The following is a 23,840-nucleotide window of genomic DNA, read 5'->3' on the forward strand; positions in this document are numbered from 1 at the left end:
GTTTTCTTGTTTGCCTCCCTGGACTCCTTTGGGAGGACGTACTAGATATAAATTTAAAAAATAGATAATGGTTTGGGCTCAGGATAACAAAGTTTCATGTTTATTTGTTCCTACCCCACCTTTTCAAATAAAATTCCTCCCAATGTGGCATATGTAGAGGTAGGGCAAATTAATACAGGCTTGATGGAAAGATGAAGGGGATCCAATTTTCCCATTACATTCCTTAGCAACTCCAGCTGGCTTTTAGCCATCCGCACTTTTAAGCTACCTTTCCATCCCTCTGCCATACGGGGCACACATGTGGCTGCTTTGCTAATTACTCCACAATTGCATGCATATATAAATATCTATTCCACACTGACCTCTACCTCTCTTTCCCTTTGCTGCTGCTGCTGCTCTTCATTTTCCCCATCTTCAGCTTCTTCTTCTTCCTCTGAAACCACTGAGTTTGAGACAATGACAGGAGTCCAGCGTAGGCATTCTGGATCTACAACTACAGGCCGGAGATTCAGTTTCAGCTTTGCCATGTGGTCTTGGATAAGCTTCTCCCGCCGGACAATCACAAATCTGAGAATGAGGAAAAAATGATTCAGCCAAATTTTGACGTTTGAGTACAGGTAACAAACGTACGGACGCAGGGAGGAAGAGTGACCAGCAGGAGGATGCCCAAAACACTGTCACATTACTAAGCAGCTGCCATAGTCTGTTGCATCAAGAAGCAAACAGATCAAAACAGCATTTGAGGTGCACAAATAGGTTAAAGTCAGCTCCAAAATTCCTACAAAACAAAATTCCTTCCAGTAGCACCTGAGTGACTCATGTTACAGGTAGGTAGCCATGTTTGTCTGCTGTAGTCGAAACAAAATGCATGCACATGAATGCTCATACCAATAACAAACTTAGTTGGTCTCTAAGGTGCTGCTGGAAGAAATTCTTTTATTTTGTTTCGACTACGGTGACTCATGTGAAGTTTTGAAAAGAAGTTGTGTAGGACATTTCTTTCTCACTTCCGTTTGAAACTTGCAGCCCAGAATCAAACTGAGATGACACTAGAACTGATGTAGAGTGCAAGGTAATGAAGAATCATTAAAGGCAGCTAAGCATCTGTTGCAGGAAAAGAAAATATATGTACCAGTTTTTCTGGCTTCTTGTGCCTCAGGCTGAAGGCATCGGAAGGCTCTTAGTGCCTTGGCTGAAACTGCAACAATCTCAAAACCCAAAATCCTGCAATGCAATGATTGCGTTTTAGCAATAAAAATAAGCTCCAAAGCCAAAAAGCTTGAGCTAAGCTTTCGAATCTCAGGTTTGATTTAATAAAATGCATATTTCTATCCCTATTGTTTGAAAATGTGCTGATGTCTCAGAAATCAAAGTAAATCAGCATATTAATCACATGGTAGTGTTTATATCCCCTTGCAATGCTAAAACTATAGTAAATAAAAGAAACATGCAAATTTAATTGATCGGCAGGATTTAGAACAATTACAGAATTCAGCTGCTTTTGGTGAAGAATTCTGATTGCCTGAGTACAGAATTACTTTTTAGTTAGCCTTAATTATGAGAATAAGCAATTGCATTTTCAGCAGAAGTGACAGATTTAGTTTGCTTCAGCGGGGCTTGTACTCTTCTGTTCAATGTACTCAACACAAGGTCTGTACATGTTATGAAAATGTTTCCTGTTGCCATTAGCTATGCTGGAGGGTGGAAGGAGCAGTTGGACAAGGCACTGAATGCCTGCACTGTGACTACTAGAAATTTTGGGACAGACAGATGAAGAAAATACTAGAGAATGTTTCAGCTATATGGGATCACTGGTCTTACTTGAAAGGAATTTCTCTATGCATGTAAATATAGTCTCAGTTGAGATGTGAGCTGCCCCTAGTGTTTTATGGCATAAACACAAATTGTTTCGAAAGCAGTTAAATTCTCTCTTTCCCTCTGTAGCACTAGTTTTTGTTCATGACAAAGCTTAAGAGCAGAAATGTTACACAAAAGAAACAAAAACACAGACAAGCATTCAACTGCACAAACGACATTGTTCCCATGACAAACTCACACCCCAGTAGGCACTGTAAAATATAGAGTGCAGCCCAGAGACCATCATTACATGCACAGATATTTTTTTCAGTTAAGACCAGCAGTCCCTTCTCTTGTGCATGTAAGATGGTCTCAGATGGAGTGTCCAAAAGTGTACCCATGTAGGGAAGGCTTTAGCTGCCTATTGGTCTAGGAGTCCGTGCTGCAGCACTTTTCTCCCCAAAGCTGCCTCAGCCAAGGCATATAAATCCATTTTGTAGTGCTTTGTAAATGTGTAGCAACCTCCTGAAGAGGTCTGCTCATTTGGCCCCTGCCCCAGTAGCTGAGTGTGCAGTAATTTTAGATGGTGACGTCAAGTGCAACACATTATATGGCATATTTATTCAGACCCTAACTCACTAAGACCAAGTGGAATTTGAAACTCTCTTTCCTAATCCATTTGCATGAGAAGATGCAAATAATGACTATGTAATTGGCTTTGTACATGCAATGTGAATCTTCAAAGATCTTCTCACATCCAGAGAGTGCCATGCCTTCTCTGTAGGATGTTCAGGTGAAGGACAAAAAGTTGGAAGAATGAGCTCTTACTGTCCATGAAAATGTGTATTGATTTTCAGACTAAAAGAAGAATCAGTCTGTAATACTACTTGGTCTTGATAAAGTACATAAAGGTGTTTGGCTACCGATAGTGTATTCAGTTGAGAAACTTGCCTTGCTGAAGTAACAGTGTTAAGAAATACAACTTAATTGGTAACAAACGTAGAAACTGATTTTAAATGTTTAAATGCTGGTCATTGCAGAGTCTTTAGCTCTGTATGCAATTCCACCGGGGGTACAGGTGGATTTATTATTGTAGCCTCTTTAAGAAACTAAGGAAAGGAAGAGCACCTAAAGAAACCTCCTGAATGTCAGACAAGACAGACCACGATGCTGATGACAATCTTCACAATGTGTTGGGGTGTAAGTCCTTTGGGGAGGGGAGACAGAAAATCTCTAATGCTAGTCCTATCCAGCTGCACTCGATTCTGCTTGCACCTGTGCAGAAATGCTGACGATGCTGAACGATAAACACAAATTGGAGAAGGATGTCTTGAGGCTAGAATGGTATTCACCAAATCTGAAGGCAGGCACTTGTGTTCACTTCATAGAATCATAGAGTTGGAAGAGACCACAAGGGCCATTGAGTCCAACCCCCTGCCAAGCAGGAAACACCATCAGAGCACTCCTGACATATGGTTGTCAAGCCTCTGCTTAAAGACCTCCAAAGAAGGAGACTCCACCACACTCCTTGGCAGCAAATTCCACTGTCGAACAGCTCTCACTGTCAGGAAGTTCTTCCTAATGTTTAGGTGGAATCTTCTTTCTTGTAGTTTGGATCCATTGCTCCGTTCCAGTTTGTCAGTGTCCTTCTTGAACTGTGGTGCCCAGAACTGGACACAGTACTCCAGGTGAGGTCTGACCAGAGCAGAATACAGTGGCACTATTACTTCCCTTGATCTAGATGCTATACTCCTATTGATGCAGCCCAGAATTGCATTGGCTTTTTTAGCTGCCGCGTCACACTGTTTGCTCATGTCAAGTTTGTGGTCAACCAAGACTCCTAGATCCTTTTCACATGTACTGCTCTCAAGCCAGGTGTCACCCATCTTGTATTTGTGCCTCTCATTTTTTTTGCCCAAGTGCAATACTTTACATTTCTCCCTGTTAAAATTCATCTTGTTTGTTTTGGCCCAGTTCTCTAATCTGTCAAGGTCGTTTTGAAGTGTGATCCTGTCCTCTGGGACACGAGTTGTGATCCTGTCCCCTCCTAGTTTGGTGTCATCTGCAAATTTGATCAGGATGCCCTTGAGTCCATCATCCAAGTTGTTGATAAAGATGTTGAATAAGACCGGGCCCAAGACAGAACCCTGTGGCACCCCACTAGTCACTCTTCCCCAGGATGAAGAGGAACCATTGATGAGCACCCTTTGGGTTCGGTCAGCCAGCCAGTTACAAATCCACTGAGTGGTAGCATAGTCAAGACCGCATTTTACCAGCTTCTTTACAAGAATATCATGGGGCACCTTGTCAAATGCCTTGCTGAAATCAAGGTAGACTACATCCACTGCGTTCCCTTCATCTACTAGGCTTGTAATTCTGTCAAAAAACAAGATCAGGTTAGTCTGACATGACTTATTTTTCAGAAATCCATGCTGACTATTGGTGATCACAGCATTCCTTTCTAGGTGCTCACAGACTGTTTGCTTAATGATCTGCTCCAGAATCTTCCCTGGTATTGATGTCAGACTGACTGGGCGGTAATTATTTGGGTCCTCTCTTTTCCCCTTTTTTGAAAATAGGGACAACATTTGCCCTCCTCCAGTCTGCCGGGACTTCGCCTGTTCTCCAGGAATTCTCAAAGATGACTGCCAGTGGTTCTGAGATCACATCTGCCAGTTCTTTGAATACTCTTGGATGCAGTTCATCTGGCCCTGGAGACTTGAATACATCTAAACTAGCCAAGTATTCTTGTACTATCTCCTTAGTTATTATGGGCTGTGTTTCCTCTGCTGAATCATTTGCTCCAAAATCTTCAGGTCGGGCATTGTTTTCTTTATCGGAGAAGACTGAGGCAAAGAAGGCATTGAGGAGTTCAGCCCTTTCTGTGTCCCCTGTTTGCATTTCACCATCTTCTCCTCTGAGTGACCCCACGGTTTCTTTGTTCTTCCTTTTGCTACGAACATACCCATAAAAGCCTTTTTTGTTGCTTTTAACCTCTCTAGCAAGCCTGAGCTCATTCTGTGCTTTAGCTTTTCTGACTTTGTGTCTACACGTGCTGGCTATTTGTTTGAATTCCTCTTTGGTGGTTTCCCCCCTTTTCCATTTTTTGTACACATCCTTTTTTAATCTTAACTCAGTTAAAAGTTCTTTAGATAGCCACCCTGGCTTCTTTAGGTACCTTCCATGTTTCTGTCTCATTGGTATTGCCTGAAGTTGTGCTTTTACTATCGCCCTCTTAACAAACTCCCAGCCATCATGAACTCCCTTTCCTTTTAGTATTACTGTCCATGGGATCTCACCCAGCACTTCCCTAAGTTTTATGAAGTCGGCTTCCTTAAAGTCAAGAAATTGAGTCCTAGTATGCTTGGCTGCTCCTTTCCGCTGTATAGTAAACTTCAGAAGAGCATGATCACTCGTGCCTAATGATCCTTCCACTTCTACCCCACTAACCAGGTCATCAACATTGGTTAGGACCAGATCTAAAATGGCTGTTCCTCTTGTTGCTTCTCCAACTTTCTGGACAATGAAGTTGTCTGCAAGGCCAGTGAGGAATCTGTTTGACCTTATGCTCTTGGCTGAGTTTGACATCCAACAAATATCTGGATAATTGAAGTTCCCCATTACTACTATCTCCCTTCCCTTTGCATGCTTGGCCATCTGTTCCAGGAAGGCATCATCTATGTCCTCCGTTTGGCTGCTCTTCTTCATATACCTGATCGACTGTAATGAGGGAGAGATCCTCAAATGGAGTCTGCTGTTCGTCTTCCATGCTAGGGGAGAGGACCTTAAAGCAATTGTGTATTTCTAAACAATCTGTGCGAACCCTGGGCCTCCTACTTCTTTGAGTCACGTTTCTCCATGTATCTGGCTCCTGTGTTGGTGAACTAGCCTGCTTCTCAGGGGAGTCTCCTGTCTCCTCCTTGGTGGAGACGGTGTGCTCTGTTGCTTCCAAGAAGAGCTCCAGCTCTCTAATTCTTTGGAGCGTAGCTACACGTTCCTCCAGTTGCTGGACTTTGTCTTCTAAGAGGGCAATCAACATGCAATTGCTGCAGGTAAAGCTGCCTGCAACCTTTGGCAAGATGGCAAACATTGCGCAGGAATGGGTTCACTTGGTCAGGTTCAACCACAAAAGGTGTTGAGGAAGCAATGGCCCTTGTGACAGAATGTTGCATCTTCCTGGAAGATGCCAGGTGGTCACAGCCAGTGGGACAACCTCTGAGAAACAAGGTCTCCTTCACCAATTCCCTTTGAAGAACTGTCTGACATTGCCTTCTCAGCGGCTCATCCTCTGACAAAGCCTCAAGGATTGTGAAAACTACTGTGCCCTCTCAATGCCACCACTGGACAAGGATTGAAACTGGGGCTTCTGCAAGGGCTTCCCTGCCATTACTTCTCTGTCTTTACACACTGACTGCTCCCACAAAAGGCAGTGGCAGCTGACCTGGGGTGAGCTAGCTAAGCCCTGATAAGCTCACAAACAGTGGCTAACATAACATCTAGAACTGCAGTTGCTGCCGACATGAAGCCTTTCATGCTCGGTCCTCTCAGGGATCCACATAATGGCAGCAGTTAAATTAGATGTTATGCTTGCTGCCACAGATGCTTCCAGGTCTCTTGTGTGCTGGTGCTTCCTTATTAACTTCCATGCTGCTACTGCAGGTGCTGACAGTCTCTAATTACCCCTCCCCCCCAGCCAGAAAAGGTATGGGGCAAAAATAACCGCAACATGGGAGACAGGATTGTAGGGAGACAGACTGTTAGAAAACCAGGAAGAACTGAACAGACACAAAATGGTGGGATGGGTTTTTGTTTTTTGTATTTAAGCAGCACATGCGGAGGAAAATGGGATGGGCCTAAACTTAAACAGAACATGTGCAGAAGGCGGCAACCAAGATGATCAAGGGTCTGGAAACCAAGCCTTCTGAGGAGTGGTTGAAGGAGCTGGGTATGTTTAGCATGGAAAAGAAGAGACTGAGAAGAGATATGAGAGCCATCTTCAAATATCTCAAGGGCTGCCACGTGGAAGATGGAGCAAGCTTGTTTTCTCCTGCTCAAGAGGAGCAATGGCTTCAAGTTACAAGAAAGGAGATTCCATCAAGAAGAACTTTCTAACAGTAAGAGCTGTTTGACAGTGGAACATACTCCCTCAGGAGGTTGCAGACTCTCCTTCCATGGAGGTTTTTACGCAGAGGTTAGGATGGCCATCTGACATGGACACTTTAGCAGATATTCCTGCATTGCAGGAGGTTGGACTTGATGACACTCGGGTCCCTGCCAACACAATTCTATGATTCTATGAAAAGGGTAAAAAACAGACTGTTATAGAAGAGTGGCAGATGAAAATGATGGACTTTGCGGAACTGGTGAAGCTGACGGGGGAAATCCAAAACTAGCATGACCAAGTATTCCAAAAAGACTGGAGTAAATTTACACAATATTTGAAAGATCATTGTATGCAATGCGCCGCCAGCCTTCGGAAGGCTGTCCTGAAGACTTGCGGTGGGGCGGAGAGACCTTCTCCCCCCGCCAGGCTTCGGAAGGCTCCTCCGAAGGCTGGCGGTGGGGCGCAGAGACCTTCTCCCCCCGCCAGGCTTCGGAAGGCTCCTCCGAAGGCTGGCGGTGGGGCGCAGAGACCTTCTCCCCGCGCCAGCCTTCGGATGGCTGTCCTGAAGACTTGCAGTGGGAGGAGGGTTTTCCTTCCCACCGCCAACATTCAGAATGCTGTTCTGAATGTTGGCGGTGGGGAGGAAAAACCCTCCTCCCACCACAAGCCCCGGGCACAGAGGAGAAGCACTGCGCGCCTTCCCCTCTGTTCCTGTACCTGTCCGAAGGCTGCCAGTGGGGCAGAGAGACCTCCTCCCGCCGAAGGCTGCTCCGAAGGCTGGCGGCGGGAGGAGGTCTCTCCGTCCCACCGGCAGTCTTCGGAAGGCTGCTCCGAAGGCTGGCGGCGGGAGGAGGTCTCTCTGCCCCACCGGCAGTCTTCGGAAGGCTGCTCCGAAGGCTGGCGGCGGGAGGAGGTCTCTCCGCCCCACCGGCAGTCTTCGGAAGGCTGCTCCGAAGGCTGGCGGCGGGAGGAGGTCTCTCCGTCCCACCGGCAGTCTTCGGAAGGCTGTCCTGAAGACTTGCGGTGGGAGGAGGGTTTTCCTTCCCACCGCCAACTTTCAGAATGCTGTTCTGAATGTTAGCATGGGGAGGAAAAACCCTCCTCCCACCGCAAGCCCTGGGAACAGAGGAGAAGCGCTGCGCGCCTTCCCCTCTGTTCCCATACCTGTCCTGAAGGCTTGCGGTGGGGAGAAAAGCCCTTCTCCACACCGCCAGCCTGGCAAGCGGTCTCCATAGGAACGCATTAATTGATTTTCAATGCATTCCTATGGGAAACTGTGCTTCGCAAGACGAAAAACTCACAAGAAGAAAAAACTTGTGGAACGAATTAATTTTGTCTTGCGAGGCACCACTGTATATATTTTTAAATGGAAAATAAAAATTATTTTTTTAAAAATGGACTGTTAAATCACACACACAAACAGTTCACACTGAGTGAGGCCAACACACACCAGGGGAAAACTATTTCCTTAATAGGCAAGTCACACATACTCCAAGGGGCCCACCATAAACTCCTCAACACCACAATCGCAGCAGGCAATGCCAACAAGTAAGAGAAAAGAGGAGCTTCAGAGTCAGAGGGACTGGCTTCAGCAGTGGCTTGAGTCAGGCAAGAATTAAAACTGGCGCTTCAGAGGAAGAGAAACTGTTTAACTGCCTTTAAGCAAGTCAGTGTTTGCACCATCAAGCACTAGGCAGTAGGCTGAGTTCATGCCCCACCTGAGACTGTTTTGCTTGCATGGGAGAATGTCCCCATCCCTCTACAGAGGGCTGTGATTTCCATTAGCCTGCTTTGATATTACTTTTGATCCACCTTGAAAAGATCCATATCCTGAAATGCAGAATATGACTATAGTAAATAAATTATGCAATCCCTCTGCTTCCCACATTCTAAAATTGCTCTCACTTTAAAAGCAGTGTACCAGAACAGTAAGGGTTAGAAATTTGGATGATTTGGGTTTCTGTCCCCCTTAAGAGGAAGCACAGTTTTACACCCAAAACTACTGCACTTTTGCAGTGCTTCCACAGAAATCTACCATTGGGCACAGCCATGTCTTTAATTATGACCCTGCCATTTCTGGCCCTCCAATTCTACGATGCTCACTGATCATTTCGGAAATCAAGCATTCGCAGGTGATGCAGGGTGGAAGTGATGTCTTGAGGGCAGATGCCAGTCAGCTTGCTTAGCTTCTTGATGCTGAGTTGCTTGTCATTTTGGTGATAAAGGCACTCCAAGATTACGCTTTTCCAATAAGCCATGTAAGAGAGACGACCCAAATCTGATAGCGGCTTCTCTGGGGATCCTGCTTGGCCTTCACGCTTTGATAGGAGATAACCTGAGAGAAAGCAGAAAACACTTAGGACTGGGCTCTGTACAGAAGCCAGCCTACCCTGTTTGAGTGTCTGCTCCTTATTCAGCTATAGGGTCAGGCACTCTGACTGGAATTTAAGTCAACAAAAACAGCCGTGGCTCTCAGACAGGACCCAGAAGCTCTTCTCTCCAGAGGAACCAGCATTTCCCACCCCCTTCCACACAGAGGTAGCCACCTGTACAAGGAGATACATGATTCTAATCTGTGCTGAAGGCATTTTGAATTTTTCAGAAACATGGACAGAAATGTAGAACACCCTCCAGTTAATACTTTTGATTTCAGAAAAGGTCAACCAATCCCCCCCAGCCACCAAGAAGTGTTTCAGCACCAATTCCCATGGGATCATGGAAGCAAACGCTGGTAAATCAGTGGGAAAGGTCTTGCAGGCTTCACTACTTCTGACTGTAATTGGTATAAACAGTGCCACTAGGTGGCAGATTTTTTCTATTACAGTGAAAAAAGTGAAACTTGAAAAAAAATCTTGCAGAGCAGAGCTCCTCCTGTTCAGGGTTGTGGTCAAGAAATCATGGCCTTTCCCCCTGCCCCCCCCCCAAAGGCCACAGTTTCCACTAAGCCTTCTCATTCTTCACCCAGTTGTTTGGGGAATTTCCCCCCTCCTTTTTGTTCCCCACCCTCTATTGATTGTTTGCCTTTCTGCAAACCTTAAGGTTTCCTCCCTCTTCCTAAAGCATACCTCTCTCTTGTTTTTTAGCAGCTCCATTTTGGCCATCATCCCATTGGCACTTGCCAGCTGAACTTGCTATGAGAGGCAAGGACAGATAGGTGGGGGTTTTGGAACTGGAAATCCAGGCACTTCTTTATCTCAATGCTTAATTTATCCAGAGTATTTTGGTCAAATTACGTTTTCTTGGCCCTCTTACTATTTTTAGTACTTCCCACAGTACTTCTCTCTTTCACTCCTGCTGTGTGAACACAGGGCTGACTCTGTTGATTCACTCATCCTTGCTAGATCCAGAATACAACTATTAACAACTGACTCACTTTTTAATTAGACATGTTATTTTTACCTTTGCTACCTCTACATATGCCTTCATCTCCTTCTCTTCCCTTACTTTCCAGAGAATGATCCAAAAGCCACTGATGTGAGCGACTTTATAGCAGATCTCATGTGGACCCTAGTTCACAAAAGTATATGCCAAAATGTATTTGTAATGTATTTATCATGCCACAAGGCTGCTGTCACGTAAGAGGGTGATCTAGCCAAGCCTACTGGTTTGAAGCAAGTTGTCTAACAGTTACTCATGAAATATATAGGTGATATGAAGCTTCTGTTGGCCATGGAAAACCCATTCAGTTCACACTCCCTATGACTTGTCCTCATCAGCAGGCAGGTTTCAGGGTTACATTCTAGCTGCTACTTTCAAAAACAGGCCTGGAGGAACCTCCTGCTCCTGTTCTACAAGTGTTGCTGGACTACAACGACATTTTTGGCCCCTGGCCATGTGGCTGATGGTAATGTCAGCCCAGAGACATCTGGAGGGTTTCTCTGTAGGTGATCCCAAGGACACTACATTACGTTAGTCAAGCTTTGAAGTTATGAAGTCCAAGGGCTGCTACAAGATACCACTATGAGGACTAAAAGGCAGATGCAACTTGATTTTCCTGGTGCAAAATTCACCAAAGATGCTCTTCCGCCCAGGTAGCAGGTCTCACCATTCACCTGTCTGTTTAAAAATTCTGTTTGAATCAACTCCCTCCACTCTTCATTTGTAAGTTCAAATACAAAACCAACCAACCTTCATAATCCGCTGACTTTTCACAAACCTTCAACTTGCACATCAGTCTCAACAATGTGATAGTAAAGCAAATGAAGGAGCTACTGTCTCAAGCACTTATGTAAACTAAGCATTAAAGCAGACTGTACATGGGTAAACTTTTGCATTAAAAGAAAGCTAATGAAAGGGTTTTGCTGCTGGAAGTTCTTTAGCAGGAATGGGGAACCTATGGCTCTGCAGATGACCTCTGACTCCCATCAGCCCCAGTCAGCATGACCAATGGTCAGAGCCAGATGTCCCCTCGTCCGGTTCTACAGTACATGTGTTTTTTCCTGACAATGAGTGAGTGAGCATCAGCATTCCTATAAGAGTGAATAATGTGGGCCTCACTCCTCACCAAATGGGAAGATGCCCATCAGAAGTGATGGTCAGTGATAAAAATAGAATATAAAAGATAGAAGGACTTGGCGAAAGGTGGTTAGCTTAGCTTTGGAACTGGCTCTTTGCTTTCCCTCCAGAAAGCAATGTGGCTGTATTCCCTTTGCGTTTGATGCCACTGCCATTGAGCCCTCCATAAAACGCACCTTGCTTCTTTGTTTTCCTTTATGCGACGATCCTATAAGCTTTAAGGATATATATGCCTTTGTTCCTTTGTAATATTAATATTTTTTCTTGAATATTTAGTACAAAACTAATTTGAACAGAAAAATGGAAATTCTATATTTAATGCCTACATTTCCACAAGTTATAGAACTCAAATTAGCCATGTATACTGAGATACGTTCATTTTTCAGACAAACATTTATAATGGGAAATTAAACAGCAGAAGCTGCACAGATATGTCATAACCACCAGTAAAGGTAGAGGGACCCCTGACAATTAAGTCCAGTCACGAAGGACTCTGGGGTTGCGGCGCTCATTTTGCTTTACTGGCCAAAGGAGCTGGTGTTTGTCCACAGACAGCTTCCGGGTCATGTGGCCAGCATGACTAAACCGCTTCTGGTGAACCAGAGCAGCGCACAGAAACGATGTTTACCTTCCCACAGGAGCGGTACCTATTTATCTACTTGCACTTCGTGCTTACGAACTGCTAGGTGGGCAGGAGCAGGGACCAAGCAATTGGAGCTCACCCCATTGAGGGATTTGAAACTGCCAACCTTCCGATCGGCAAGCCCAAGGCTCAGTGGTTTACACCACAGCATCAGTAGTGCCCTGGGACACGGGTGGCGCTGTGGGTAAAATCTCAGCGCCTAGGGCTTGCCGATCGCATGGTCAGCGGTTTGAATCCCCACGGCGGGGTGAGCTCCCGTCTTTCGGTCCCAGCTCCTGCCCACCTAGAAGTTCAAAAGCACCCCTAAGTACAAGTAGATAAATAGGTACCGCTTTATTGCGGGAAGGTAAACGGCGTTTCCGTGTGCTGCGCTGGTGCTTGCTCACCAGAGCAGCTTCATCACACTGGCCACGTGACCCGGAAGTGTCTCCGGACAGCGCTGGCCCCCGGCCTCTTAAGTGAGATGGGCGCACAAGCCTAGAGTCAGACACGACTGGCCCGTACGGGCAGGGGTACCTATCAGTAGTGCCAGCTAAAAATGTTTTGCTGTCTGCAGTCAAAGGCAAGATGGTGCCCACCTACACTGAACACACAAAAGCCAGCCTGACTGGCAGCTCAAACTTATTTCCGCACCTAGCAACAGCACAGCAACCTCTACCACATCAGAAAGCTTTGGGGTGCAAGGCAGGCTTTGAGGCACACACAGCTCCCTCCTCTAATAGGGCCAAGTGGTCAGGGGGCTCAGAAGAAATGGGTGCCCTCACCAGACCCAGCATCTGCTGCTTGAGGCAGCTGCCTTGTTCAGGGCTGGCCCTGATGGTCCGCTTTACTCTCTTCTGAAAGAAGAAACCCATCTACTGATGTAGTAGATTTGCAAACTGGGCACTTTCCCTAATCAGGTTGTATTTCAGCCAAAACGCATAATAAATTTATGCTACTGTTTGTCAATAAATTCACACAACTATATGGTCAAAAAAATAAGAAGTGGGTCTTCAAATGCTACAGGTGAGTCCCAGGAGTGAAAAGGGTAAAGACTACTGGTAAATGATTTGATGTGTTTGTTAGCCACTTTGCACGATATAGTGGAAAAGACAGGATATGAATAGCCTTTTAAACATACAAATAAAATTTCTGCCTCTCCACATGGCTAGGAAAGCAGGGAAGAAGAGCAAGTTCTGAAGTGCCATCTTAGATGTCCCTGTGGGCTGAAGTGTGATGGGGGGGGGGGCTTGTGTGCAAGCATCTGGGGTGCAAGAAAGCAGTTGGGAAAAGGATGCTGGCCAGAATCCCAAAAAGTAGGCATTTCAGATAATTAATGCTCTTGAAATAAAGTGCTGGAGAATTGCATGGTTTCATAAACTTTAATCTGAAGCTGAAGAGAAAGGCAGAAAAATGAGAATATGCTTACTGAAATCAATGAGGAACCTGCCATAGCCCTTGCGCTGGTACTGGGGAAGAATCATTATGCAGGAAACATTGTATTTCTGCTGGCAGTGCTTCTCCTAGTAAGAGAGACACACACACACACACACAAACACAGATTAGCAAGATGGAAAAGAACTTCTTCTCGATGAGGAATTAATTGGGGTAAATCACAATCACCCCAAAAGCAAGTCTCCAAGGAAAGAACACAAGGCATTATCAAGCCACTGAACCTCTGTGATCACAGCCAGGAAGGAAAAGGAAGAAAGAACTGTCACTGAGCACACAAAGTTGCTTTCTGTAAACCTGTATCATTCATGTACCTAGTGCAGTAATGTCTACCACTCCAAGTGACAGTGGTTCTCTGGGGTCTCAGTCACATAAGCCCTCCCAGTCCTGCTACCTGTGATCCTTTTTAGTTAAAGATGCTCAAGTATGAACCTGCACCACCACCAATTATGGCCCCTCCCCTGTAATACATCATTTCAGGACCTTGTACTTACAGCAAACTTCTCTCCCTACTTCTCTACAAAGGGCTTTTCAAATCCTCAGAGATTTCCAAAGCAATAAAGAACCTTTGGGGGGGGGGGGAAGACAAAATAAAAGTCCATCTGCAGGTGGGCTTGTGGGGGGGGGTAGAGGATGGCCATAGATTAAGGCTACATTATTTCCTTTTCTGAAAGTGTTGAAGTAAAAAACAACTTCTATTTTTTTTGGGGGGGGGGGTGTTAAGACGGGCCTTTCAAAGTAACTCTCTGTCCCTGTGTGAGGAATACTAAAGCCACATTCAGCCTCCATGGTCTCTTTACCAAAATGCAAACAAAAGCTCTGAAATGAGATCAGCATCTGATTTGAGAAGCAAGCTCATTGAAGGTAACAATTAATGTTTACTTCACCAACTAACTCTCCTCCTCACCACCCAAGGGACTAGGAAGTCATTTAAAACCCTCTCCCCTCAGAGCTGCCAGGCTGGAATTCATGCTCCTTAGAGAATACACTCTGTTCAACATCATAAAAAAGAAAGCTGCTTTGATTAACTGCTTCAATTCCCTGGATTCTGCTTATGCAGAACTTTAAAGGCTGTTTGGAACCCATAAAATTATACCCATCACTTCAGAAGTGTGACTGGACACTAGTTTGGTTAGATCCACTACACTAAGGAGGGAGAAAATTTAGATCTGCTGAAAAATTACTTTCAGTTTACGCACAATTCAAATCCAATTATATTTTCTTGGATACGAGTCATACCAGTGTGAATAAACTTTTCCAGAGGTATAGCCAGTCTTATCACACACAAGACTTGACAGGAAGAACAAAAGAAAGTTTATAGTCTTTTTGCATACACTAGGTATTTGGCCATCGTCAGGGTTGTGTGTATGAAGCAAATCTACACAAGCACAAAAAAAGTGTGGAATGCAATATTGGGTGCAGAATTCAGTTTATTGAGAGTTTCAGTCTCAAAAAGACATTCCCAGCCTTTTTTCTTTTAAGTGCAAGCATAGGCATGGGAAAGTGTATGGCCAAAGCTCCTGCACATGTCAGCAGGAAAAGTTCCAGGAGCTAAGCAAGGGCCTGTAGTGTCTTGTGCCTCTCCTCATGATTAGCAAAAACAGAGCAATCAATTAAGCAAAAGCTTAAGAATCCACCTTTCCTCACCCAATATTTGGATTAACTTGGTGCAGATTTTTTTAAAAGTGCATGATAGATATGCTCCTGGTTTATAGTTCCCTTAGGTATTGTCAGGACACCAACAGAACACCAACAAGTGGAAATCCCCCCACCGCTCACCTTGGAGAAATAGCCAACCAGGTGGCAACCCTTCATGTCATTTTGCGTCAGCACATAGAAGAGAAATGGCTCCACATCATAATAGAGCGTTTTGTGATCCAGGAAGAGTTTTGCTAATAGACACAGGTTCTGGCAGTAAATGGTACTGACGTTGCCATCCACCTTAGAAAAATGGAGAACAGGTCAAGACACTATTCCTCATGAACTGCTAGCAGGCCACAACACAAAGTGATTACTTTAAATCAAGTAGGATTATACCAAACAGATACAAACCATCTAAGGACTTGTAGCTTCAAGAACTAAAGGATGCAACCTGAGGTAAGTAGTCACTTTGAGGAGAAGCCCAAAGCGGCCAGCGCTCCTCACACTACCAACCTTTTCCTAAGAGGGATGTACAACATAAAATGCCAATATACTTCTGTTTTGCAGCCAATCATTACTGAATGGAATGAGACACTCATTAAATATTACAAAAGTAAGACAGTTCTGGGTTGTTGTTTTTTTAAAAGTGGGCTGCCCTCAGCCTCCCAAAGAGGGGATTCTACCCATGATTAGAGCCCATTACAAGGGAATTAGGTTCCTACAACAGTTCTTCTCTGGGAAGCTCACAGCAGATTATGCCCCAGAGATTCAGGAAGGAACATAAACAGCAGCTAATAATCTTTGACACTTACCTCAAAGACTGAAACATTGCTCTTCCTGTAAATTTCATTGGCTGGGGGATGAAACCAGCCACACTTCTTCATGTGTTGCTGAAGGATAGTTCTGCTTTTCATATACTTAAGACAGAATTCACAAATGTACAGCTTAGGCAGCCTGCAAGATTAAAGGCATGGATGCATTGAGCAGTTTTGCAAGGTTACAACTTGAGGCAATCAGTACTGTTATCTCTACTGTGGCAATTCCCATAAAGGTCCATTGTCTTAAAGCTGGGTATACAGGAGGCAATATAGAAACAAAAAAGCATAAGAGCAGGTTTAAATGTATATTTGGTTGGATTCAGTTACTGAGACTGGGGGTCTTAAAAAAGACCTCTTAGGATTACTTCTAGCCTAAAGTTTACCAAGGGTGTCCATCACTGGATATGAAGGGACCCCGTAGGCCCCTTTCCAGTACTGTCCCTCCACCCCTTAATTTATGCAACTGGCAACTGGAACATACATAGGAAGCTGCCTATTATCAAGTCAGACCTATTGGCCCATCTAGCTCAGTATTACTTCCACAGGCTGGCAGCACTCCCCTGGGTTTCAAACAAGGGGCCTTCCTAAATCTACCTGGAGATGCTGGTGATGAAACCTGGAACCTCCTGTATGCAAAGCAGATGCTGTACCACTGAGCTATGACCCTTCCCATCATACAAATTTCAATAAAACAGAAATTCCGCTCTTCTGTTTCTTTGCTGCACGGCACAGAAAATAAAGAACACTTACATCTACAAAATGTTTACTAAAACAAAGTCTTTCAGTATGTTAATCCCAAAGATAGGAGGAAGCTCAGCTCTGATTATTCTGAATACTTCTTTCAGTTATCACTAAATATTGTCTGGTTTTCCTTGGTTATAAGTAGAGCAGATCTGTACCTATACTGTATGTGAAGATGATCAGAGAAACGAGGAACCCAACACAATTTGACATGCTGACATTTCTGTGCTTGTGTTTGTTTAAAAACAAGTTGCCAACTCTCACAGTTGCAAATGCAATGCCTTTACTTCAAGAAGAAAATCAGTGGCAGAAGGATCTGAGGGGGGCTGGGCAGTTTCAAAATCCTGTGTCTCCAATCCTTGCTACTATTTTTGCACACCAACCACTACACTCAAATTTCCATGCTCTTTGCTCTCCCCCCCCCCCGCCATGTCACAGTACTTACTAAAATATATTAATTCTTTGATAGCTTCAACCTTAAAAAAATATGCTACACAAGCAAATACCTATATACATAATATATACATTGCATGATTTAACTTGGTTACACATTTGGTTTGTTCAGAGGACATCCAGTCCTACTTTTAAAGAAGAGCATATCTTTACAGTATGAGCTTGTCAGCCTTAACACATAGTTACACTTTATTTCCTACTCTTGCTAAACATTCAGCTGCATAATGTAAACTGTATAATAGGAGGCCTGTGTTGTACCTGGAATACTCTTGTGGGTATGGAGAGGAATACCAGGTGTGGATTTCATATTTCCCAAACTCGATGACTGATGGACAGCGGACTTGTGGATCAGGGGCTCCTGTTACTCCTACTTTCTGTAAAAGAAACAAATATCTCTCTAAGTTAACAACAACAAAAGCAATACTTAACAGATCCAGCAATCCAGGAAAGAAGGAAAAGCTTTGGGATAGCACAGTTTTCTTCCACTGAACTACAGTGGTACCTCGGGGTTAAGAACTTAATTCGCTCCGGAGGTCCATTCTTAACCTGAAACTGTTCTTAACCTGAGGTACCACTTTAGCTAATGGGGCCTCCTGCTGCCGCCATAGCACAATTTCTATTCTCATCCTGAAGCAAAGTTCTTAACCCAAGGTACTATTTCTGGGTTAGCGGAGTCTGTAACCTGAAGCATATGTAACCCGAGGTACCACTGTAATTCACAAAGCAAGAAAAATATAAAGCCAGGTGTGCTAGTAAAAATGCTAGTCCAATCCGTCTTAGCATTATGCTTGCCTGTTAAGAGTAATCTAAAGGAATTACCATATTTTTCGCTGTATAGGACGCACCCGACCATAGGAGGCACCTTGTTTCAGAGGGTCTATAGGACGCACCCTTCCATTTCTCCTGCCGCTTCGCTGAAGGGGTGCTGCGCAGAGAGGGGGAGAATTTTTTTTTTCTTGTTCTCCCCCTCTAAAACAAGGTGCGTTCTGCGCATTCAAGGTGTGTTCACCTGAAGCCTCCGTTCCCGCTGCACTCTGGAGGCTTCAGGCAGCTACCTTGGAAGCCTGGAGAGCGAGAGGGGTCGCTGCGCACTGCCCCTCTCGCTCTCCAGGCTTCAGTGAAGGCAACCCGAAGCCTCAGGAGCGCGGCGGGAGTTCCCGCTGGGCTCCGGAGGCTTTGGGTTCCTTTTGACTTGCTCTTTGGGGCTGGCGGGCGGAAGCACTGCTTTCCCCCACCGCCAGCCTCAAAGATTCCTGAAGCCTTCGGAGCGCAGCGCGAGTTCCCATTGTGCTCCGCAGGCTTCGGGTTCCTTTTGCTGAAGCCGGGAGAGCAAGACTCTCCCGGCTTCAGCGAAAGGAACCTGAAGCCTCCGGAACGCAGAGGGAACTCGCGCTGCGCTCCGAAGTCTTCAAGCGGCTATCCCTGAAGCCTGGAGAGCAAGAGGGGTTGGTGCGCACCGATGCCTCTCGCTCTCCAGGCTTCAGCGAAAGCAACGCAAAGACTCCGGAGCACGGAGGGAACGCTCGAGCGCTCCCTCTGCGCGTCGGAGGCTTCGTGTTGCTATCGCTGAAGCCAAGGAGCCTGCATTCACTCCATAGGACGCACACACATTTCTCCTTAATTTTTGGAGGGGGAAAAGTGCGTCCTATAGAGTGAAAAATACGGTAATAGCCACTTAATAAATCCAAGGAAATAAATGACTCCTGAAAAAGCAAAAGGGAGGGAAGGAAGCAGGGGCAGGCAGGCGTGTATCCCAAGTGCACCTGTAATAGACAGCACAGAACCTGGTTAGGAACTGCAACAAAAGGCAATGGGTGAGCTACAAACCTACAAACAGGGTTTTGTTTTGTGTAAGTTTTCAAAACTCAAGATGCAACACCTCTCTCTCAAGAATATTTACATCAAACCAGAAAAGTGTCACCAAAAGAAATATATAGAAATACCGCAAACTGTATCCTTAAATTTTTCAGAGCACAAGGGGGCTTTTTCGTCCCCGCGGCTCTAAAATTATACAAGGCCAAAACGTTGGCACAGCTCCTTTATGGCCCTTTCTGGGCCCACCTTCCTCTGCTTTCTCCCCCCTTGAGAGAGTTCAATTCAAACTCCTTAGAGCTCTCCTACAAGTCCCCAGATGCATTTCAAACGCATGGGTTAGACTAGAAACGGGGATGATGAGAGTGGAGGCTTCTATCTGCCTAACATCAATCTACAAATGGCTGACACTGAATCTGCTCCCCCGAGGAATAGCCCCACTGATCTTCTGCGACCAATTCCAGTCAGGCTGGCAGACTGCAGTCCTGAACACCCTTCAGAAACTGGGTTTTGCCCCTCAAGCCCTTCTGAGCCTGGGGTTGGGCCAGGCAAAAGCAATGGTTAGGCAAAGAATTATAGACACCGAGAGACAACAGGAGTGCTCAAGGTGCCCCGACTATAAAATTGGAGAAATCGAGAGAGATATAGCCGCACTGGCAGCATATCTCATCTTTCTCATATCTAAAAATGCAAGAAGAGCTTTTACACTCGCCAGAAGCTCGGCTCTGCCCTCGCCAGTCCTGGAAGGAGCCTTTTAAAAAGTCCCATATTCTCAGAGACCTTGCGCCTGTTCACTGGGGGGAGATAGGAAGCCCAGAACACTTGTTCTTTAGATGTCTCTCTTATGAAGAGGCACGTAGTAAGACCATTGATCCCTTACTGGTGAGGCTCGCTAACCTCACAAAATTTGGACCTTTTTAACCTCGCAAAAATTTTAACCTCGCAAAAATTTGACCTTTTCCTGTTAGGCAAAGATCAGAAGACGACCTGGATGGTCGCCAGATTCTGTGTACAGGTCTCCAGGTGCAGACCATCTCCCAACTCAAACTAGTTCGTTAAGAAAATCCCCAAACTCGGTTTCATGGGTGACTCTGGGTCAACTTCCTGTGGTAGTTTATTGTTGTACATTGTTTTAATTATTTGTTTTCCTTCTGTGACTATACCCCCAAGTGTGTTTTATAAGCTGGTCTCCGACCATAATAAATTATCTATCTATCTAGAAATACCCAGATTATGGGGAGCTATCCAGTGGATGAGGCAATGAAATCAAGTATTTCATGTCCACTTATTTCAATGGGTCTATTTTGTGCACAACATAGTTGGGTATCATTCATTTAAAAAAATGGCAAAGGTGTTTTGCAAGAAGAATCATGGCCATCAACCCTTAAGGAAATCTTCCTTTGGGGCAATCTGCACACCTCTGGCCTCCATTGTTATTTTTCATGCATGTATAAGGTAAAATATAGCTTTCCCTTTCTACCCACCCCCTCACCAGACACATTTTCTTCCTTATATACACTATGAAGAATTGAGGGTGCTTTGCAAATTACATCTACAAGCAAAGGCTCAGGAGTGAATGGAAGAGAGAAAATGCTGGTTAGACTTCCAACACTCTTTTATCTCAGTTTACATTGTGTATTGAGAAAAATAAACTATACATTAAAAAGACTTGCTTAGTGGTGATAATACTATTATTATCCCAGGACTTTTGGAAACATCAAGTTCTAAACAAGTGCTAAAAGCACTTTATCTACTATGGAAGGTCCATCTCTTACCTTCCCTCCCTTTGCACACACCCACATTTCTTCAGCACTACGAAGTCAGTGCAGATAGTCCCTCAGTGGGGGCCAGTTAGGTCAGCTTAACCAACACAGAAATGCTTGCTTAAAGCAATTTCTTTTCCCCTTTGTTTTTCTATAAACTACAGGGCACTTTTCAATGCTCAGATGCAGGAAGTGGCAACTGAGTCTCCTCCTTTCTCTCACACACAGCTCAGTTCAAGTGCATTCCCACGCTATACTTAGGTGGTTCAACAAGCCTCACACACCTGCCTCTACCCCTCACTGTAATCCAATTCTTCAATTGGAAAACTATGGACTGTGCTTGCCCTACCAAGCAGGACTTTAGCTCAGTCTGCATGCCTGGTTTGGAGGGCAACTAGAGTTAAAGTCTGCCTCTGTTTGGCTGGAACTGCAAGGTAACCCCATGCAGTGCAGCATTGTGGGATTGGAGGGAGGGCAGGAGCACCCAACTACATGTTTTGCTCATAACACTCCAAAATGAGGTTTGGTGATGCGAGCACCAGTCCTATAATTTAATTATAACATGGGGTGCTACCAGTTCATAAATATTTATACCTGTGGCCCCAAAAAACATGATTTATTCAACTGAGAAAAACCATTGTGCCCATGTGTTTCCACCTCATTCAGACTGCATTTTCAGACTTTGTTTGTAGTCTAAGATTTAACCAGTTTCCCAGTTTGGAAGTAACAGTAAACAATGGTTTTAACAAACGCTGAAAGTATTTCAGTGCGGTGCAAGAGAAAAAAGAGCATGCAGGTATAACACTCATTCTCAGTCTTATAAACCATAGCATATTTAATTGGAATTCTTTCATCTGTCGGAGAGCCTTGGGGGTAGAATAGAGCAGATAACTTATCCAAATAAATGGCCTCAGTGACCAAAAATGCACCCTTAACACAGACTGCAAGGACAGAGAACTTATCCCTCTAACTGTGCAGAAAAGACTTCAAATTTAATTTCAGAATATAAAAGTGCTAAACAGGAACTGGTGACCCGCTTATGTCTTGAAATAATATTCATACTGATTTACTCTTTACCCAAACTGTGCTAAAAGCACTTTGGAATTCTCTATCATGAGAGATACTGATGGGATTTTTAAAGGACAGCGGTCTCCATCCTGGTCCCTTCCAGATGCTTAGAACTCAAACTCTCTTTATGGTAGTTGTAGTTCAAACATGTGGTGGTGATCAAGATGGGAAGGGCTGGATTAGGATAAGAGCTGGGTCTAAACCACTGAGCCCAGGGCTTGCCAATCAGAAGGTCAGTGGTTCAAATCCCCAAGACGGAGTGAGCTCCCGTTGTTCGGTCCCTGCTCCTGCCAACCTAGCAGTTCGTAAGCACATCAAAGTGCAAGTAGATAAATAGGTACCACTCCGGTGGGAAGCTGAATGGCGTTTCCGTGTACTGCTCTGGTTCACCAGAAGTAGCTTAGTCATACTGAACACATGACCTGGAAGCTGTCTGCGGACAAACGCCGGCTCCCTTGGACAGTAAAGCGAGATGAGTGCCGCAGCCCGAGTCTCCCGCGACTGGACTTAACGGTCAGGGTCCCTTTACCTATGTCTGACTACCAGGAGAAGGCTCCTCCCATGAATAATAGAGACCCCTGGCTGGCCAGTGCTAGAAACAGGATGCTGCACTATGATGGACCTTTGGTGCAATTCAACAAGGAAATCCTTCTGTTTTTATACAAAAGTTAAGGCAGAACCATTTTTTCTCCAAACGTTTGTAGACATTTCTTGTTTTGCCATTTTTCTTCCACCTTTACATTTGAATAATCTCAAAGCAGCAATAAGGAAACAGCTATATTCACCAAATCTCTTTGTTCTTCCCTCATATCTTGCCATACCAGAAAACAACCTGATGTACCTTTCCACAGCAATACACAAATAAAATCTCTCAGTTACTTAATAGTGTGCACAATAGCAAGTTCAACTGCTCTAAAGATACCTCTTCGCCACTGATTGAGTCCCAGGGCTCTTTCTTCCCCTTTTCTTTTTTAAGGAAAAAAACCTGAGGGATTGGATGGGTTTTCCTAAGGGAAAGGCTGCAACAGCCAATTTACTTTCCCTAAGATACAAAATATCCTCAGTCAAAAGAGAAAAAAGCACACAATAGCCAAATCAAAATCATGTTTGATGCTAGAAACTCTCTTGCAATTGGCTCCTCAAATATAATGGGTAGCACAAGTTCAATCACCCAAACTGAAACTCAAGAATTCTACCACCTGATAGAAGTCAATTTAAGAACACATCATTCCATGGAAGAATGAGAGACACACAATACAGTATCTATGAAAATCCACAATTCAAAAAGCGTAGTTTAGAATTGCTAATCCCAGACAGGACAGCGTTGAAATTACTCAGCTCACAGTCTGTTGCCAACAGAACCACACTGGTTTACATGGAGATGCTTCAAGGATGCTCTCAGACTGCACCTGTGGCACTGCCTTGCATGTTTGTGCCTTCTGGATAACCACTGAATTCTCCTCCAAATAGATGCCTGAGATAAAGGTGGAGTCCCAGTTCCAGTACAACTGCTTGCACATCATAACAGCTCAAAGTCCCATCAAAGCAGACGTCCAACTCCCACAACGGTGGCACCCAGCCACAGACCACTCCCTCCACCTGACGGTCTCTCTCCAACAACTCAGCCAGCCATCCTTGCACCTCTGCTCAGCGTATTCCGATTTGCTCAGGTGTGGCACTCTGCTCTACCTGGATACGCACTGCGTCAGCAGCTCAGCTGAGTTTAACCCAATCTCTGCCAAACTCACACTCACAAGTCTTTGCAAAGTTACGGTATATACAATATCAGCAAGAAAAGAGAACAGTAATATTTATCAGAAGTTGCAAAGAGATGTAGGGCTGCTTAGTAACTCATGAGCAAGTACTCTGGATTTTACACCATGCTATATATGCTAAGCAATTACTTTCAAATATCAGAAGTCTACATTGATCAGAGATTAACTAGTTTGTGCTGTCTGAAAGGCCTGAAGCTGGCTGACCAAAAAAACCTGTTACAAAAATAATATATTTGCACCAGCCATTCTAATTTGTGCACAGAGTGCACCTATATAAAC

The 23,840-nt window shown here is 44.7% G+C and overlaps 1 protein-coding gene across 1 annotated transcript in view; it reads right to left on the reverse strand.

Annotated features, from left to right (window-relative positions):
• The window catches only part of KAT6A (lysine acetyltransferase 6A), a 95,612-nt gene that overhangs the window by 12,768 nt on the left and 59,004 nt on the right, over window positions 1-23,840 (reverse strand). The window contains exons 9-14 of the mRNA XM_083753112.1: window positions 17,402-17,517; window positions 15,944-16,085; window positions 15,270-15,431; window positions 13,468-13,561; window positions 9,005-9,236; window positions 363-567 (exon numbers count right to left, since the gene is read on the reverse strand). Coding sequence (XP_083609238.1) covers window positions 363-567; window positions 9,005-9,236; window positions 13,468-13,561; window positions 15,270-15,431; window positions 15,944-16,085; window positions 17,402-17,517 — 951 coding nt within the window. The remainder of the gene's footprint in view (window positions 1-362; window positions 568-9,004; window positions 9,237-13,467; window positions 13,562-15,269; window positions 15,432-15,943; window positions 16,086-17,401; window positions 17,518-23,840) is intronic.

Source organism: Podarcis gaigeae, assembly GCF_964106915.1.
Source record: "Podarcis gaigeae genome assembly, chromosome: 8".
NCBI lineage: Eukaryota > Metazoa > Chordata > Lepidosauria > Squamata > Lacertidae > Podarcis > Podarcis gaigeae.